The sequence below is a fragment of the Leucoraja erinacea genome, chromosome 22 (genome assembly GCF_028641065.1).
Source record: "Leucoraja erinacea ecotype New England chromosome 22, Leri_hhj_1, whole genome shotgun sequence".
NCBI lineage: Eukaryota > Metazoa > Chordata > Chondrichthyes > Rajiformes > Rajidae > Leucoraja > Leucoraja erinaceus.
Window position 1 is genome coordinate 4,042,778 of NC_073398.1, and position 19,446 is coordinate 4,062,223.

General features: G+C 48.6%; 1 protein-coding gene across 1 annotated transcript in view; it reads right to left on the reverse strand.

Moving 5' to 3' along the window:
• socs2 (suppressor of cytokine signaling 2) overlaps positions 1-13,610 on the reverse strand; it is a 41,221-nt gene extending 27,611 nt beyond the window's left edge. The window contains exon 1 of the mRNA XM_055652800.1: positions 13,323-13,610. Coding sequence (XP_055508775.1) covers positions 13,323-13,464 — 142 coding nt within the window. The 5' untranslated portion in view covers positions 13,465-13,610. The remainder of the gene's footprint in view (positions 1-13,322) is intronic.
• Positions 13,611-19,446: the final 5,836 nt, after the last annotated feature.

Consider the following 19,446-nt stretch of genomic DNA (forward strand, 5'->3'; position numbering starts at 1 on the left):
ACACTGATGCGGTGATCAAGAAAGCACATCAGAATATTAACTCTTAGACATCTGAGCAGATTCAGCCTGTCCACGAGGATTCTCTTGAACTTCTACAGATGCACTCTGTAAAGTATTCAGGCAGAATGCATCTCAGCCTGGTGTGGGCAACTGCTCTGCTCATGTCTGCCTGAACTTGCATAGAATGATGAACACAGCCCCGTCCATCACAGGCTGATTGCTGAATCACAATATAACCACGAAGGAGAAGTGCCAGTCAGCCATGATCACAATGAATGGCGGTGCAGGCTCGAAGGGCCGAATGGCCTCCTCCTGCACCTATTTTCTATGTTTCTATGCTTCTATGCCGGTATTTACCTGGGCGTTTAAAGAGATCTGGCATGTTACCAAATACACTTACAGACTTACTGCTGCACAGTTTAGTTGCAACATGCACAGTGGCGCAGCGGGTCGAGGTTCAATCCTGACCTCGGATCCTGTCTGTGTGGTGTTTGCACGTTCTCCCTGTGAACGTGGGTGTCCGCCGGGTGCTCCGGTTTCCTCCCACATCCCAAAGGCGTGCGGGTTTTGTAGGTTCATTGGTGACCATAAAATTGCCCCTGATTGTTAGGGAGTGAATGCGAAAGTGGAATAATAAAGAACTGGTGTGAACGGGAGGTTGACGGTCAGCGTGAACTTGGTGCAACGAAGAATCTGTTTCCATGCTGTGTCGCTAAACTAAACATGAATTGGAACAGCAATTCAAATGCAAGAAGTTGCAGAGGTTTGTGCACACGGCCCAGTCCATCATTGGCAACATTGAAACCACATACATGAGGCGCTGCCTCAAGAAGATAGCATCTATTTTCAAGGATGCCACAATCTGGCCATGCCCTTTTTTCAGAAGCCTGAAGTCCGACATAACCAGCTTCAAGAACAGCTACTTTCCTGCAACCATCAGGTTCTTGACAGAACACTTTTTGCGCTTTCATGGACTCAGTCAACTGGACATGGAGTGATACAGTGTGGAATCAGGCCTTTCGACCCAACTTGCCCACACCAGCCAACCTGTCCCATGCACATTAGTCCCACTTGCCAGTGCCTGGCCCATATCACTCTAAACCTGTCTTTATTTAAGTTTGGTTTAGAGATACAGTACAGGCCCACTGTGTCCACACCGACCAGCGATCCTCACACATTAACACACTAGGGACAATTTACACTAATACCAAGCCTTTTTACCTACAAAACTGTACGTTTTTGGAGTGTGGGAGGAAACTGAAGATCTCAGAGAAAACTCACACGGTCACGGGGAGAACGTACAAACTCCGTACAGACAGCACCTGTAGTCGGGGTTGAACCCGGATCTACAGCGTTGCGAGCACTGTAAGGCAGCAACTCTACTGGTAGGCTACCATGCCACCCTCTCCATATACCTGTCTAATTGGAATGGATTAAAGGCGGATAAATCCCCAGGGCCAGATAGGCTGCATCCCAGAGTACTTAAGGAAGCAACCCCAGAAATAGTGGATGCATTAGTGATAATTTTTCAAACCTCTTTAGATTCTGGAGTAGTTCCTGAAGATTGGCGGGTAGCAAACGTAACCCCACTTTTTAAAAAGGGAGGGAGAGACAAAACGGGGAATTACAGACCAGTTAGTCTAACATCGGTGGTGGGGAAACTGCTAGAGTCAGTTATTAAAGGTGGGATAGCAGCACATTTGGAAAGTGGTGAAATCATTAGACAAAGTCAGCATGGATTTATGAAATGTAAATCATGTTTGACGAATCTTATAGAATTTTTCGAGGATGTAACTAGTAGAGTGGATAAGGGAGAACCAGTGGATGTGTTATATCTGGACTTTCAGAAGACTTTCGACAAGGTCCCACATAAGAGATTAGTATACAAACTTAAAGCACATGGCATTGGGGGTTCAGTATTGATGTGGATAGAGAACTGGCTGGCAGACAGGAATGAAAGAGTAGGAGTAAATGGGTCCTTTTCACAATGGCAGGCAGTGACTAGTGGGGTACTGCAAGGCTCTGGGACCCCAGCTATTTACAATATATATTAATAATCTGGATGAGGGAATTGAATGCAACATCTCCAAGTTTGCGGATGACACGAAGCTGGGGGGCAGTGTTAGCTGTGAGGAGGATGTTAGGAGACTGCAAGGTGACTTGGATAGGCTGGGTGAGTGGGCAAATGCATGGCAGATGCAGTATAATGTGGATAAATGTGAGGTTATCCACTTTGGTGGCAAAAACAGGAAAGTAGACTATTATCTGAATGGTGGCGATTAGGAAAAGGGGAGATGCAACGAGACCTGGGTGTCATGGTACACCAGTCATTGAAAGTAGGCATGCAGGTGCAGCAGGCAGTGAAGAAAGCGAATAGTAAGTTAGCATTCATAGCAAAAGGATTTGAGTATAGGAGCAGGGAGGTTCTACTGCAGTTGTACAGGGTCTTGGTGAAACCACACCTGGAGTATTGCGTACAGGTTTGGTCCCCTAATCTGAGGAAGGACATTCTTGCCATAGAGGGAGTACAGAGAAGGTTCACCAGACTGATTCCTGGGATGGCAGGACTTTCATATGAAGAAAGACTGGAAAGACTCGGCTTGTACTTTCTAGAATTTAGAAGATTGAGGAGGGATCTTATAGAAACTTACAAAATTCTTAAGGGGTTAGACAGGCTAGATGCAGGAAGACTGTTCCCGATGTTGGGGAAGTCCAGCACAAGGGGTCACAGTTTAAGGATAAGGGGGAAATCTTTTAGGACCGAGATGAAAAAAACATTTTTCACACAGAGAGTGGTGAATCTGTGGAATTCTCTGCCACAGAAGGTAGTTGAGGCCCGTTCATTGGCTATATTTAAGAGGGAGTTAGATGTGGCCCTTGTGGCTAAAGGGATCAGGGGGTATGGAGAAAAGGCAGGTACAGGATACTGAGTTGGATGATCAGCCATGATCATATTGAATGGCGGTGCAGGCTCGAAGGGCCGCATGGCCTACTCCTGCACCTATTTTCTATGTTTCTATGTTTCTAATTGCTTCTTAAAACGTTGCGATTGTCCCTGCCACAACTACCTCCTCTGGCAGCTTGTCCCATACACCCACCACCCTTTGTGTGAAAAGTTTAACCCCACAGATTCCTAATAATTCTTTCCCCCTTCACCTTAAACCTACGCCCTCCGGTTCTCGATTTCCCCACTCTGGGTAAGAGACTCTGTGCATCAACCCTATCTATTCCTCACATGATTTTGTACACCTCTATAAGATCACCCCTCATTCTCCTGCGCTCCAGGGAGTAGGGTCCCAATTTGCTCAACATTTTCCAATGGCTCAGACCTTCGATCCCTGGCAACATCTTTGCAAATCTCCTTTGCAACCTTTCAAACTTGACTCAGATTCAGATTCAATTTTAATTGTCATTGTCAGTGTACAGTACAGAGACAACGAAATTACATTGGAGACAAGATCTTTCCTGTAACATGGTGCCCAGAACTGAGCACAATATTGTTTTGCACTAATATCTTGGTTTTGCAAGTCTTTTCTTCTTACTGTGTTGTATAATTTATGTGCAACATGGTCCGTGTGTTGTCTGGGTATATGCGCCTGTGATGCTGCTACAAGCAAGATTTTCATTGTACAGGTACCTCTACTTCACTGTACTGTGCATATGACAACAAACTTGGCCTCCTTCCAACCAGTCCATCGTCAGTGTGTTGCATCAGGAAGGCTGGAAATATCGACAAGGATGCCTGCTTTCCCTTTTCTCTGCAGAGAGTGGTGGGTACCTGGGACTGTCTGCCAGGTGGGGTGGTGGAGGCAGATACGACTATGGTGTTTAAAAGGCTTTTATATAGGTACATGCACTATGCAGTGAGTCAAAGGACATGGATCACATGCAGACAAATGAGCTTAGTTTATCGTGGCATTATGTTCAGCACAGATCTAGTGGGCCGAAGGGCCCGTTCCTGTGCTGTACTGTTATATGCTCTATGTACAGGTGGAAGAAGTAGGATCTTGAAAACTTGGAAATCCAGATTTTCTAACCGAGTAATCTTTGCTTTCCCCCTCTCTCCATCCCTGCCCCTTCCCAGTTCTCTGACCAGTCCCATTGTCTCCGACTACATTTAATCTGTGTTTGCTTTGTTCTTACCTTCTCCCAGCTACATTTTCCTTGATTCAGATTCAGATTCAGATTCAGATTAAATTTTAATTGTCATTGTCAGTGTACAGTACAGAGACAACGAAATGCATTCATTCTTCACCCTCTTTGTCCTGTTTTCACACCTTATACTTCCTTATCTATGTCTCCCTCTCCGCTGACATCAGAAGGGTCTTGAACCGAAACGTCACCTATTCCTTCTCTCCAGAGAGGCTGCCTGTCCCACTGAGTTACTCCAGCTTTTGTGTCTAACCCAGATTTTAAAATAACTCAGTCACCACTGATATCGGATTCCTGAACTATCCAGCTCTCTCACATTCTCTGCCAGGAAATGCTGGTGCATATTCTTGCTCTTAACTCTTTCTCATTTGCTTATTCTGTTATTTACTCTTTAGTTTATTTTTTGTACTACAATCCACAATCTTTGCACCAATCCGCTGTTTTGCATTTGTCTTTGTATTTAGTGGTGTACTTATTGTATTCATGAGCTTCAAGCAAAACAAGCACACCAGCGCCTCTACTTCCTTAGAAGGCTCCGGAAGTTCGGCTCCGGAAGTTCGGCTCCCACCAACTCTCACCAACTTCTACAGATGCACCATGGAAAGCGTTTTATCGGGATGCATCACAGCTTGGTTTTGGGAACAGCTCCGTCCAAGATCGCAAGAAATTACATTGAATTGTGGACGCAGCCCAGACCATCGCACCAACCAACCTCCCTTCCATTGACTCCATCTACACCACACGCTGCCTCGGCAAGGCAAGCAGCATCATCAAGGACGAGTCGCACCCCAGCCACTTCCTCTTCTCCACTCTTCCATCGGACAAAAGGTATAGGGGTGTGACAACGCACAGCTCCAGATTCAGGGACAGTTGCTTCCCAGCTGTTATCAGGCAACTGAATCATCCTACCACAACTAGAGTGCAGTGCTAAGCTACCATCTACCTTGTTGGAGACCCTCACACTATCATTGATCACACTTTACTTGCTAACAAAGTTATTCCCCGTTATCATATATCTGTACATTCTTGCTATTGAGGGAGTGCAGTGTAGGTTAATTCCCGAGCTGGCGGGACTGTCATATGCTGAGAGAATGGAGCAGCTGGACTTGTACACTCTGGAGTTTAGAAGGATGAGAGGGGATCTCATTGAAACATATAAGATTGTTAAGGGCTTGGACACGCTAGAGGCAGGAAACATGTTCCCGATGTTGGGGGAGTCCAGAACCAGGGGCCACAGTCTAAGAATAAGGAGTAAGCCATTTAGAACGGAGATGAGGAAACACTTTTTCTCACAGAGAGTGGTGAGTCTGGGGAATTCTCTGCCTCAGAGGGCAGTGAGGCAGGTTCTCTGGATGCTTTCAAGAGAGTGCTAGATAGGGCTCTTAAAAATAGCGGTCAGGGGAAATGGGGAGAAGGTAGGAACGGGGTACTGATTGGGGATGATCAGCCATGATCACATTGAATGGCGGTGCTGGCTCGAAGGGCCAAATGGCCTACTCCTGCACCTATTGTCTATTGTCTATTGTACTCTGTGAATAGCTCAATTAAAATCATGTATTGTCTTCCTGCTGACTGGTTAGCACGCAACAAAAGCTTTTCACTGTATCTAGGTGACATGACAATAAAGTAAACTGGGAATGTCACTGCACCCTGGCGTATATGGCAATGTGAACAGCCAACAATGACACGAGAATAAGGAACAGGAACTTGCTGGGAATCACCAATGTTAGTCCCCATTAAGTGTGTAGACTGAAGATGCGGCTTTACTAAAAAAGGCACAAAGTAACTCAGCGAGTCGGGCAGCATGTCAGAAGGGCATGAATAGGGGTGGGGTCCCTTGTTCAGACTGACCGTAGTGGGGGAGAGGACGTTGGCGGCGATGTGGCGGCGGGAATCAGCGCTATGCTGGAGTGTAGGCTTGTTGAGGGTGTTCCAGCCCAAACCATTGGTGGAGCAGAGCCTGTGAGGTTGACTGGTAAGTATGCCCCTGTCCCACTTAGGAAACCTGAACGGAAACCTCTGGTGGCCTTGCGCCCCACCCAAGGTTTCCGTGAGTCGCCAGCGGTTTTGGTCACTCGCCTGGAATGCCTCGACCGAAGCGTGAGCTGCATCTACTGACCAAAGATCCTCCAGGATCTTTGCTACCGACCACACACACACACACACACACACACACACACACACACACACACACACACACACACACACACACACACACACACACACACACACACACACACACACACACACACACACACACACACACACACACACACACACACACACACACACACACACACACACACACACACAACACACACAACACACAAAACACACACAACACACAAACATACACACACACACACACACACACACACACACACACACACACACACACACACACACACACACACACACACACACACACACACACACACACAAACACACACACACACACACACACACACAAACACACAAACAACACACACACACACACACACACACACACACACACACACACACACACACACACACACACACACACACACACACACACACACACACACACAAACACACACACACACACACACACACACACACACACACACACACACACACACACAACACACACACACACACACACACACACACACACACACAAACACACACACACACACACACACACACACACACACACACACACACACACACACACACACACACACACACACAAACACACACACACACACACACACACACACACAAACACACAAACACACACACACACACACACACACACACACACACACACACACACACACACACACACACACACACACACACAAACACAAACACACGTGAAGGTGGGGGCCAGGGACAGCGGAGGAGCGCTAGGTCCTGAAAACTAAAGATCCTACAGGATCTTTGCTGAAAACTCCAATGAGCCAATCAAAATGGCCAGTCAGGAAGGAGATGGCCTTCGACTGCCTGTAAGTAAATAGCGACCCCACTCCACTGGCTTCCACCAAACGGCAACCTATTTTTAGTCGGGGCCGGTTTTGGTTTTGTTGAAATAATCGCAGGAACATAGAAGAAGCCTCCACTATGCAGAAACCTTCGACTATTAGGGGGAGTGACCAAAACCTCCGGGAACCTCACGGAAACCTCAAGGTTTCCTAAGTGGGACAGTGTTAACTTGTTAGTGTTTTAAGTTTAGTGAAGTGTTTTAAGTTGACTACTTTAACAATTTCAACTTTAATTGTACAGGTAATTGTTTTATATATTTTTTTAATAGATAAGGTGGTTTAAGTCATCATAATTCTATGCATGCAGCAGGTGAAAGACAGTAAACTGTAAGAAAGAATTGTCCACCGACCAGCGATCCCTGTGGATTAGCACGATCCTACACACACGAGAGACACACACGACTGTACCAAGTCAATTAACGTACAAACCTGTGCGTCATTGGAGTTTGAGAGGAAACTGGAGCACCCGGAGAAAACCCACGCAGACACGGGGAAAACGTACAAACTTCGTTTGGACAGGGTCTCCGAGACTGCGAGCGCTGCAGGCAACAACTCTACCGCAGCGCCACGTAATTACGGGCCTGTCCCACTTACGCTGCCTGCCCGGTTACAACGGTGCCTCCCTGCTGCATTAAATCTGAAGAGAGACACACAAAATGCTGGAGTAACGCAGCGAGTCAGGCAGCATCTCCGGAGAAAAAGGAATAGGTGACATTTCGGATCGGGACCCTTCTTCAGACCTGAAAAGTTACGTATTTCTTTTTCTCCAGAGATGCTGCCCGACCCGCTGAGTCACTCCAGCTTTTTTTGTTGTCCCTCTTCGTGAGAAACCGGTATCTGCAGTTCCTTCCTGCACATTGATCTGAAGAGACTGGGGGGCAGCGAATAAATGAGAGCGGTGCAAGGACACTGAGACTGCGGGGAGCTTGTGGCAAGACCTGGAACCGTACGTTGGGTTGGGTATATATAGAGAAAGGAACTGCAGATGCTGGTGTACACTCAATAAAGCTGGAGTAACTCAGCGGGACAGGCAGCATCTCTGGGAGACAAAATGTGCAGGAAGGGACTGGGCTCAGCGGTGGAGTTGCTGCTTTACAGCGCCAGAGACCCGGGTTCGATCCTGACTACGGGTGCTGTGTCTGTACAGAATTTGTACATTCTGCCCGTGACCCGCGTGAGTTTTCTCCGGGAGCTCCGATTTCCTCAAGATTCAAAAGAGTTTCATTGTCATGTATCCCTGTATAGGACAATGAAATTCTTGCTTTGCTTCAGCACAACAGAACATAGTAGGCATGAATACAGAACAGATCAGTGTGTCCATATACCATTGCATAAATATATACACACGTGAATAAATATCCAAGAGTCAAGTCAAGAGTCAAGAGTCCATATACCATTGCATAAATATATACACATGTGAATAAATATCCCATATCCTAAAGACGTATACAGTAGGTTTGTAGGTAAATTGGCTTGGGTAACATTGTAAAATCCTCCCTTGTGTTATTGTGCGGGGGTCGCTGGTCGGCGGGGACCTGGTGTGCCTGTTTGCGCGCTATATCTCTAAACTAAACTGCAGATGCTGGTTTATATCGGAGACAGACACAAAATGCTGGAGTAACTCAGCGGGTCAGGCAGCAACTCTGGAGAACAAGAATATATACAGTCGGAATCCTTCTTGATGCTGGATGTAAGGGGATCTATTTTTCTCTTCGTTGTCTATCTTATAGGCTGGGAGACCGCGGGCAGGTCTGAAAAGGTGAGTACGGTCTACTGGCGTTTTCAGTCGCTGGCTGGTTGCCTTGGCTAGCAGTATCCTGCACCAGTCTCCACACGACATGTCAACGGCTAGGGAAGCGATCTCCTCTGGAACCCAGCTAGTCAGCACAGCAACTGGGATGGATATTCCTAGAGTAGGAATCCACTTCCCTCAATGCGGTGGGGGTATCGGGATCTAGGACATCAGTCAGAAATAGGGCGGCGCAGCGGTAGAGTCGCTGCCTTACAGCGCCAGAGACCCGGGTTCGATCCTAACTGCGGGGTGCTGTCTGTACGGAGTTTGTACGTTCTCCCCGTGACCTGTGTGGGTTTTCTCCGGGTGCTCCGGCACAGTGTACAGAGTGGGAGGTGAATTGCCTTGTAAAATTGTCCCATGTGTGTAGTATAGTGTTAATATGCGGGGATCGCTGGTCGGCCCGGGCTCGGTGGGCCGAAGGGCCTGTTTCCACACTGTATCTCTAAACTAAACTAAAAAGCAAAGTGCTCCGTGGGGCTCCGTGTGTGGGGGGGGGGGGGGGGGGGGGGGACGATGACCGACAACACGTGTAAGAAGGAACTGCAGATGATAGTTTACACCGAAGATAGACACAAAGTCTGATGAAGGGTCTCGAACCGAAACGCCACCTGTTCTTTCTCTCCAGGGATGCTGTCTGACCGGCTGAGTTACTCCAGCAGTTTGTGTTTAGTTTCGGGTCAAGTCTCTCCTTCAGTCTGAGGTCTGAACTTTCATTTTTTTGAACTCAAGAATCCAGCATCTCCTTGTGGCTCCAATAATTAAAATAGGTTCATTCAAACAAACAGAGATGCGACTGGAGCGTCTTTAGAAGTCTTTAAAGGTCTCTGTAGTTAAGAATTTTTAAATATAATTCTTTACTCAGAGAGTGGTAGCGGTGTGGAATGAGCTTCCAGTGGAAGTAGTGGAGGCAGGTTCGTTGGTATCATTTAAAAATAAATTGGATAGGCATATGGATGAGAAGGGAATGGAGGGTTATGGTATGAGTGCAGGCAGCTGGGACTAAGAGGAAAATAGTTGTTCGGCACGGACTTGTAGGGCCGAGATGGCCTGTTTCCGTGCTGTAATTGTTATATGTTATAATGTAAGATTATTGATATTTTTTACATTTTGAAATTGTTTGGGAATTTGGGGGAAATTATCATTTCTAATCGCCAGCGTTGACTCCGGACAGATAAAACAAATATAAGTATTTGATTGGAACATGAATTTCACAACATACAGCTGACTATTTGAGGAAGGACATTCTTTCCATTGAAGGAGTGCAGCGTAGGTTCACGAAGGCGGCACTGTCATATGATAAAAGACTGGGCTTGTATACACTGGAATTTAGAAGGATGAGAGGATATATTATAGAAACATATACAATTATTAAGGGATTGGACAAGCTAGATGCAGGAAACATGTTTCCGATGTTGGGGGAGTCCAGAACCAGAGGCCACAGTTGAAGTATAAGGGGTAGGCCATTTATAACTGAGATGAGGAAAAACCTTTACACCCAGAGAGTCGTGAATTTGTGGAATTCCCTGCCTCAGAAGGCAGTGGAGGCCGATTCACTGGTTGCATTCAAGAGCGAGTTAGATAGAGCTGTTCAAGAAAGAACTGCAGATGCTGGAAACATCGAACGTCGACAAAAAATGATGGAGTAACTCAGCGGGTGAGGCGGGTGTGGAGAGAAGGAATTAGCGACGTTTCAGTCTGAAGAAGGGTCTCCACCCGAAACGTCGCGAATACCTTCTCTCCATAGATGCTGCCTCACCCGCTGAGTTTCTCCAGCATTTGTTTAGTCTACGTTAGATATTAGGGCTGGCGGAATCAAGGGATATGGGGAGAAGGCAGGAACGGGGTACAGATTGTGGATGATCAGCCGTGATCACAGTATATGGCGGTGCTGGCTCGAAGGGCCGAATGGCCTACTCCTGCGCTTATTGCCTATGTAATTATGTATTTATGTATTTATGGATAGAGTTGCTGCCTTCCAGCGCCAGAAACCCGGGTTCGATCCTGACCACGGGTGCTGTCTGTACGGAGTTTGTACGTTCTCCCCGTGACCTGCGTGGGTTTTCATCGGATGCTCCGGTTTCCTCCCACACTCGAAAGAGTGTAGGTTCAAATGGCTTGGTAAATGTTTTTTTTTAAACCCCAAAGGTTCTTAGTGAGTGTAAGAGTGTATAATTGCGACTTTGCACATGACTAATCTGAGGAAAGACAATCTTGCCATAGAGGGAGTGCAGAGAAGGTTCACCAGACTGATTCCTGGGATGGCAGGACTTTCATATGAAGAAAGACTGGATAGGCTTGTACACGCTAGAATTTAGACGATTGAGGGGGGATCTTATAGAAACTTACAAAATGCTTAAGGGGTTGGACAGGCTAGATGCAGGAAGATTGTTCCCGATGTTGGGGAAGTCCAGAACTAGGGGTCACAGTTTAAGGATAAGTGGGAAGATAGATAGATAGATAGATAGATAGATAGATAGATAGATGGATGGATGGATGGATGGATGGATGGATGGGTGGGTGGATGGATGGATGGATGGATGGATGGATGGATGGATGGATGGATGGATAGATAGATAGATAGATAGATAGATAGATAGATAGATAGATAGATAGATAGATAGATAGATAGATAGATAGATAGATAGATAGATAGATAGATCCTTTATTGTCATTCAGACCTTATGGTCTGAACGAAATTATGTTGCCTGCAGTCATACACAGAATCAATAATAACAAAACATATAATAAACACAAATTAAACATCCACCACAGTGAGTTCACCAAGCACATCCTCACTGTGATGGAGGCAAAGTCTTCGTCTCCGTCTCTTCCCTCCTTGTTCTCCCTCTGCGCTGAGGCGATTGATCCAGGCCGAAGATGCCGCTCTCCAATCCAGCGGACCTCCGTGGTGATGTCGCCGCCGCCGAAAGCCGGAACGCCGTCTCCGCTCCGAGACGGCCCGCTACAGCATCAGCTCCGGGCAGCCGCCCCAGCACCGGGTCCCGCCATTGGGACCCGCCGAGATGAGAAAATCATTTTTTATACAGAGAGTGGTGAATCTGTGGAATTATCTGCCACAGAAGGTAGGTGAGGCCACAGTTCATTGGCTATATTTAAGAGGGAGTTAGATGTGGCCCTTGTGGCTAAAGGGATCAGAGGGTATGGAGAGAAGGCAGGTACAGGATACTGAGTTGGATGATCAGCCATGATCATATTGAATGGCGGTGCAGGCTCGAAGGGCCGAATGGCCTACTCCTGCACCTAATTTCTATGTTGCTATGTTTCTATGACTCTCCCGACCCCCTCAACTTCCAGTATATTCCCTGGTGGACTCTTTGGGAGTGGTGGCCACAAGGTACAAGGTTTGTAGGTTAATTGGCTTGGGTTAAACAAAAAAAGTGAATTATCCCAAGTGTGTAGGATGGTGCTAGTGCACGGGGTGAACGCTAGTTAGTGTGGACTCGGTGGGCCGAATGGTCTGTTTCCGCGCTGTATCTCCTCAATCTGAAACTGCCCGCCATTCTCAAATTGCCCCCTCTCCACTTCGCCCCCTCTCTCCATTCCCTTCCCTGTGTGCTCATATTTTCTTTCTAAGATTCTCACTTCATCTCTTTCAGGAATGAAGGAAAATCTGATGTCACCAATTTCATTTTAAATATGACTTTATTTCAAATCCACACATAACAAGTCTTAGCCCATCCCTTTAAAGATTCTGCTTCAGTTTTGAACTTTTATGAAAGGTTGTTTTCATCTATAAAATAAACCCTCCACAAGTTTGAATAGAAAATGTCGTTTCAATCGCTTTAAAACGTCAAACTGGCGGCCAGGCCACTGAGCCGTGTCAGTAAGATTTGCAATGTAACAAACAGTGTACGAAACGAATTTTACAAACAAATTAAATAGATGAACAGAATGCAAAACATTTGTGTTGGGTAAAATGGGCGAATGGGATAACTGCTAGCGCGGCCACAAGGCAACATCTATCATTCCCGCGCGGTAAGATTCGGCGGATATTGCACCGTGTAGCGGTCATTTTTACGGGTTGTGCAGATATGTTTTTATCAACAGCAGCAAAGGGCGGTGGAAAGGACGAGATTCTGTAAACAATTGTTCAGTAAACTCCGCCGAAGATCGAAGCGTGAGATAGCGGGGCGTTTAGTTGCTGCAGAGAGAGAGAGAGTCCATTCCCAGAAGACTAGTACAATGAAATCATTCAAAATGTTTATATTTCTTTTTGGTGTAAGTGGGGTTAGCGGTAGAGCGGCTGGAGGTGGCTTTAGTGTGGGGGAGGGGGGGACAAATCACAGGTGCGTTGCATGGGGAGGTGAAGGTGTATGTTGGACACCTACCTGTCCTCTGTAAATCAGCCATGGCCGCCGAGATGCGGTCCCGGTCTCGGTCCCGGTCGCTTTCCGACGCCCCCGGCTCTCGCTGAGGACCCCGTTCATTCTGCATTGAATTCACATCGTCCGCCGCTTCCAGGCCAGTCATTGGTGTGGGTGGAAACTCCAGCGAAAATGGCTCTCCCAAGTTTCAAACGCTTGTAGTCCCAAGAGGTTTCCACCGGGAAGCGGGATTTTGGTTTTGCAACACAAGGTATTAACGACTCGCTCCCTCTCTGAAGGCAGGGAGAGGGAGAGGGAGGGGAGAGGGAGAGGGGGGAGAGGGAGAGGGAGAGGGAGAGAGGAGAGGGAGAGGGAGAGGGAGAGGGAGGGGGGAGGGGGGGAGAGGGAGAGGGGAGGGGGAGGGGAGAAGGAGGGGGGGGAGAAAGCATGAGGTAGGGAGAGGGGGGGGAGAGGGAAAACGAGAAAGTGAGGGGGAGGGAGTGTGAGAGAAAGGGAGGGAGGAGGGAGAGATGAAGAGAGAGAGGGAGAGGAGAGGCAGAGAGGGCAGAGAGAGACAGAGGCAGAGGCAGAGAGAGAGACAGAGGCAGAGAGAGAGGCAGAGAGAGAGACAGAGGCAGAGAGAGATACAGAGGCACAGAGGCAGAGAGAGAGACAGAGGCAGAGAGAGAGATACAGGGACAGAGGCAGAGGCAGGGGTAGGGACAGAACGAGAGGAAGAGGGAGAGGGTTTGGGAGACAGTCACCCAGCCTGTGATCACCTGCCGGAGATCCGCGATACTCGGAAACGACTTGAGGGGACATTTCACGAGCGTTTTTTCTTTTTTTTCTGTGTCATGTGCTCCGGATATGAACCGGAATAATGAGATTCCTACTCGCTTCAGCCCGGCGGCCCCAGATTCTGTTTCCAACCGAAGACGGACAAAAAAAAAGGCTGGAGTAACTCAGTGGGACGGGCAGCGTCTCCGGGGAAGAAGGAATGGGTCGAGACCCTTCTACGGACGGGGTTTCCAGTCGGGGGTTGAGTTATATAAACCCTCTCTGCGTGTGTGAGGACTAGCCTTGGTGATGGCACACCGTGGATCTACACTCGGGTGTGCCATCACGAGTGTGCCCGCGTTTGGAGCAAGCAGCGAGAATAGTGGCAAATAGTTTTCCAATCGGTTTTCCAGCAACAGGGGCTGTATGTGATCCGTCTTTCTCTCCCTATCCCATCTTAACCGAACGAGGTGGGGGGGCAATCGCAGAGAGACACATAATGCTGGAGTTAACTCAGCGGGACAGGTAGCATCTCTGGAGAAGAAGGAATGGGTGACATTTCGGACCGAGACCCCCTTCTTCAGACTATTAACCGAGCGAGTGTGTGAAGAGGCGAGCGGAGGAGGAATTTCCAGCCCCATTAGCTATCTGAGGTTTCCCCTTTAAGCGAACGCTCGCTGCTGTAACATATTTCACTCTATCCCGGGATATCTGATCTCGGACCAGTTGCGTTCGACTCGAAAAGGAAATGCCATTCACTGGGGATTGGCAATAACAACGGCGTGACGGCAGTGACGGCAGTGGGGGTGGGGGGGGGGGGGGGATGGGGGGGGGGGGGGGGGGGGGGGGGGGGGGGGGGGGAGGGGGGGCCAGAGAGAGAGGAGAGAGGGGACAGAGATGGGGAGAGAGGGTTGGGGATATGAAGGCGGGGGGGAGGTGGTTAATGAGGAGGGGAGGGGTTAGAGAGGGCAAGCGGCAATGGGGTCAGGGAATCTGCCTTCTCTACTCCAGCCTTGCTGTGAGCTGTTGCGAGGGGGGGGGGGGGGATTCTCTCCTCCCCGACTCTCTCTCTCTCCTCTCTCTCTCTTCCCCCTCCTCCCCTCTCCACTCACTCTCCACCCCCACTCTACCCCTCCCTCCTACTCCCTCTCCCTCTCCTCTCCTCCTCCTCTCCCCCTCATCCCTCCCTCTCCCCTCCCCCCCTCTCCCCCCCCCTCTCTCCTTCTCTCTACCTTCCCTCCTCTCCTCTCTCCTCTCCCCTCTCCTCCTCCTCTCTCTCTACTCTCTCTCTCTCCTCCCCTCTCCTCTCCTATTCCTCCCCCTTCTCCCTCTCCTCCTCTCCTCTCCCCTCTCCTCTCCTCCCCTGTCCTCTCCTCCTCCCCTCTCCCCCCCCCTCCTCCGCTCTCCTCCCCCCTCCTCTCCTCCCCTCCCCCCTCCTCCCCCCCACTCCTCCCCTCCCCTCTCCTCCCCATCTCCTCCCCTCTCCTCCCCTTCCTTTTCCTCTCCCCCCCTCCCCTCCCCCCCTCCCCCTCTAACCCCCCCTCTCCTCCCCTCCCCCCCCCTCCTCTGTTATCCACTCCCCCCTCTCCCCTCCCCCCCCCCCTCCCCTCCCCTCTCCCCCCCCCCCCCCCCCCCCCCCCCCCCCCCCCCCCCCCCCCCCCCCCCCCCCCCCCTCTCCCACTACAAAACACGCAGGCTGCTTTCCAGGAACTTTCCAAGAACTGGGTCCCGTGACGAGGCTGGCCGGCATCCAGTCTTAAAGCAGGTGCGGCGCCGTGTCCGGCTCTCTCTCTCTCTCCCTCGCTGGCTTCAACGCGCCCAGCCGCTTCTAATTCCTGCCTCCCTTTAAGGAGAGGTGTTTCGATGAATTCTTCGAGGTGAAGATCAGATCAGGGCTGGAGCGAAGTCTCCGCCTTTTTGTTACTCTCGATGGCAAAGCCAGGCGGTGGGAGGGATGCCGAGTAATTTACACGGAACTGCATGTGTGGAAAGGAACTGGGTTTGCACCGGAGACAGACGCAAACAGCTGGAGTAACTCAGCGGGACAGGCAGCATCTCTGGATAAAAGGAATATGTCTCGACCCAAAACGTCACCCATTCCTTCTCCCCAGAGGTTCTGCCTGTCCCGCTGAGTTATTCCAGCTTTCTGTGTCTGTCTTCAAGGAACTGCTGTTGTTTGAAACTGGAGCCAAACCACAGCCTCGAGTAAATCCCTCTCCTCCAAAGCGCCACGTCCGGGATGGCCATTTCCGATTCCGCAGAACACAACCTCGTCCCGGGAAGCATTTAATATTTAATCTCATGTCGAAAGTCCTGGAGCCGACCTACTGAGTATTGATAGACAATAGACAATAGGTGCAGGAGTAGGCCATTCAGCCCTTCGAGCCAGCACCGCCATTCAATGTGATCATGGCTGATCATCCCCAATCAGTACCCCGTTCCTGACTTCTCCACATATCCCCTGACTCCGCTATTTTTAAGCTCTCTCTTGAAAGCATCCAGAGAACCAGCCTCCACTGAGGCAGAGAATTCCACAGACTCACCACTCTCTGTGAGAAAAAGTGTTTCCTCGTCTCCGTTCTAAACGGCTTACTCCTTATTCTTAAACTGTGGCCCCTGGTTCTGGACTCCCCCCAACATCGGGAACATGTGTCCTGCCTCTAGCGTGCCCAAGCCCTTAACAATCTTATATAAGATTGAGATCCGCTCTCAACCTTCTAAACTCCAGAGTGTACAAGCCCAGCTGCTCCATTCTCTCAGCATATGACAGTCCCACCATCCTGGGAAATAACCTTGTAAACCTACGCTGCACTCCCTCAATAGCAAGAATGTCCTTCCTCAAATTAGGGGACCAAAGCTGCGCACAGTACTCCAGGTGTAGTCTCACTAGGGCCCTGTACAACTGCAGAAGGACCTCTTTGCTACTATATTCGATTCCTCTTGTTATAAAGGCCAACATGCCATGCCATAGCGGGTTCGATCCTTCAGACCGGTTTCTGCGTCATTTTGTGGTATATAATGGGGGATCTGGTCTGATCTTTCTGCTGCCTTATAGCGCCAGAGAGCCGGGGTCAATCCTGACCACGGGTGCTGTCTGTACGGAGTTTGTACATTTCTCCCTGGGACCGCGTGGGTTTTCTCCGGGCGCTCTGGTTTCCTCCCAACACTCCAAAGACGTACAGGTTTGTAGGGTAATTGGCTTGGTAAAGATGATTAAATTGTCCCCAGTGTGTAGGATGGTGTTAATATGCGGGGGTCGCTGGTCGGCGTAGACTCGGTGGGCCGAAGGGCCTGTGTCCACGCTGTATCTCTAACCTAATCCATTATAAATCAATGCCTGGACCGTATCAGTACCCACACACACACACACACACACACGGACGGTGACGGGTTCGGGTCCTTGCTTGTCGGCCGGGCAGTGGGGAGTTGACACCGTGGAAATAAATGTTCGTCAACAGTTTACGCTGTCGCTCTGCAAATCCAAAATAAAAACGAACCTTGGGAAATACTCAGCGGGTCATTGCTCTTTCCACAGTTGTGATGAGAGGCCGCTGACCCTGATACTATCCTGTTTGGCCACACAGAGAGAGGCTGGAAAATCTAGAGTAAGTAAAACACACACAGTGCTGGAGGAACACAGCGTGACAGGACCACGTTTCGGGTCGGGACCCTTCAGACTGTAATGTGCAGGAAGGAACTGCAGATGCCGGCTTACACCGAAGTTTCCCTCTCGCCTGACTCTCGTCTGAAGAAAGGTCTCAACCCGAAACCTCGCCTCGTCCTTCTCTCCAGAGATGCTGCCTGTGTCTTCAGGCTCCACCTTCGTTTCTCTGCCTCGCTGATCGGTTGACCATTTCCACTGTTTTAGTTTGGCGATAACATTATTTTAGCTCCCGCGCTCCCACAGAGCCGGGACAAAAGCGGGCACAGTCATCTCCGGTGGATAGGCAGCAGAAAGATAACTCAGACACACAGCGGTGGCGCAGCGGCAGAGTGGCTGCCTTCGGTGCCTGTCCCACTTATGCAATATTGACAGGGGACTGCCGGCACCTGTGATAGGTCGCCGAAATGTTCAACCTGTTGAAAATTCAGCGGCGACTGAAAGACGCTATGACTCTTTGGAGACCTCTCACTACCACAGGAGACCTCTCACGACCATACAGGCTGTATGGACATGTCGCCAGGGGTCGCCTGTATGGACGTGAGAGGTTTCGCGTTCGATGCTGAATATGTAGCAATGTTACAAAATTTTGAGATTTAAAAAATCAAGTCTGCAATTTATCCCATCAGATAAAGCATAACAATAAGTTTAATTTGACACCAAATTCACTTTCATATCTCGAGTATTAAAAAAGTTATGACCATTTTCATACTCGGAAATTAGCATCTTGTTCCCTATTGATTTTCAATGGACATTACAAAAAAGCTGTGATCTTGGATAATCAAAAGCCCATTTATTAAGGAAAGATTAACATTTTTAAATAGCCTAAGTGTCCAAAGATTATTCACAAATAATTCACAATATAACATGATTTTTATATCTAATTTACATTAATTTATAGGCCAAATGGAAGGAATTTAGTGTTCAATTGCTGTAAATAAATGCCCATTTAAATCGGCTTTCTAGTGGGTTCATGTGGAACGCGCTGGTTTAGAACGTTGACATAGCGCTGGATTAGTGCCCTCAAATGCCGAGAAAAATACTGCGGGATATAAAAATCCCAAAATGAGCTACTCGCTATAGATAACTTGATATATAGGGTTATATATATGCCCCATTTAATGTAAAAATAAGGTACATACGTTTAATTGTTTGCTCTATAAAACCCTGGGGCTGCGAGAGGTTGCGGAATCAGAGAGTAATTTTAAAACTATTATAACTATATTATCGAGGCCTATAAAACTAATAATACCTTTTGCGACCGGGTCTTGCAGCGATTTTTCGTTAATGATTTACTAGGCTGAACATGTGCGATTAGTACAGCCTAGTAAAAATCGCGTTTTAAACCCGCCCCCTCCAAACAGCGCCAAAATCGCGGCCATGGCTGAGGGCAGATTCCCAATGACGATTCAGGTAGGTTTTGTAACATACCTAGAATATAGATGCTGTTTGTACAGATGCCATGTGACAAGCGAGATCTTCGGTTTCCTTCCCCAACTCCAAAATCGTACAAATTTGTAGGTTAATTGGTTTTTAGTACAAATGTAAATTGTTCCTAATGTTCAGATGTGGGGATCGCTGGTCGGTGCGGGCTCGGTGGGCCGAAGGGCCAGTTTCCGCGTTGATTCTCTGAAACTAAATGATTTCCCTCTGTCTTCCCCGTGGCCAACCTGGAGGCACACACACTTCTTGCTTTCACATCTCCTCTGG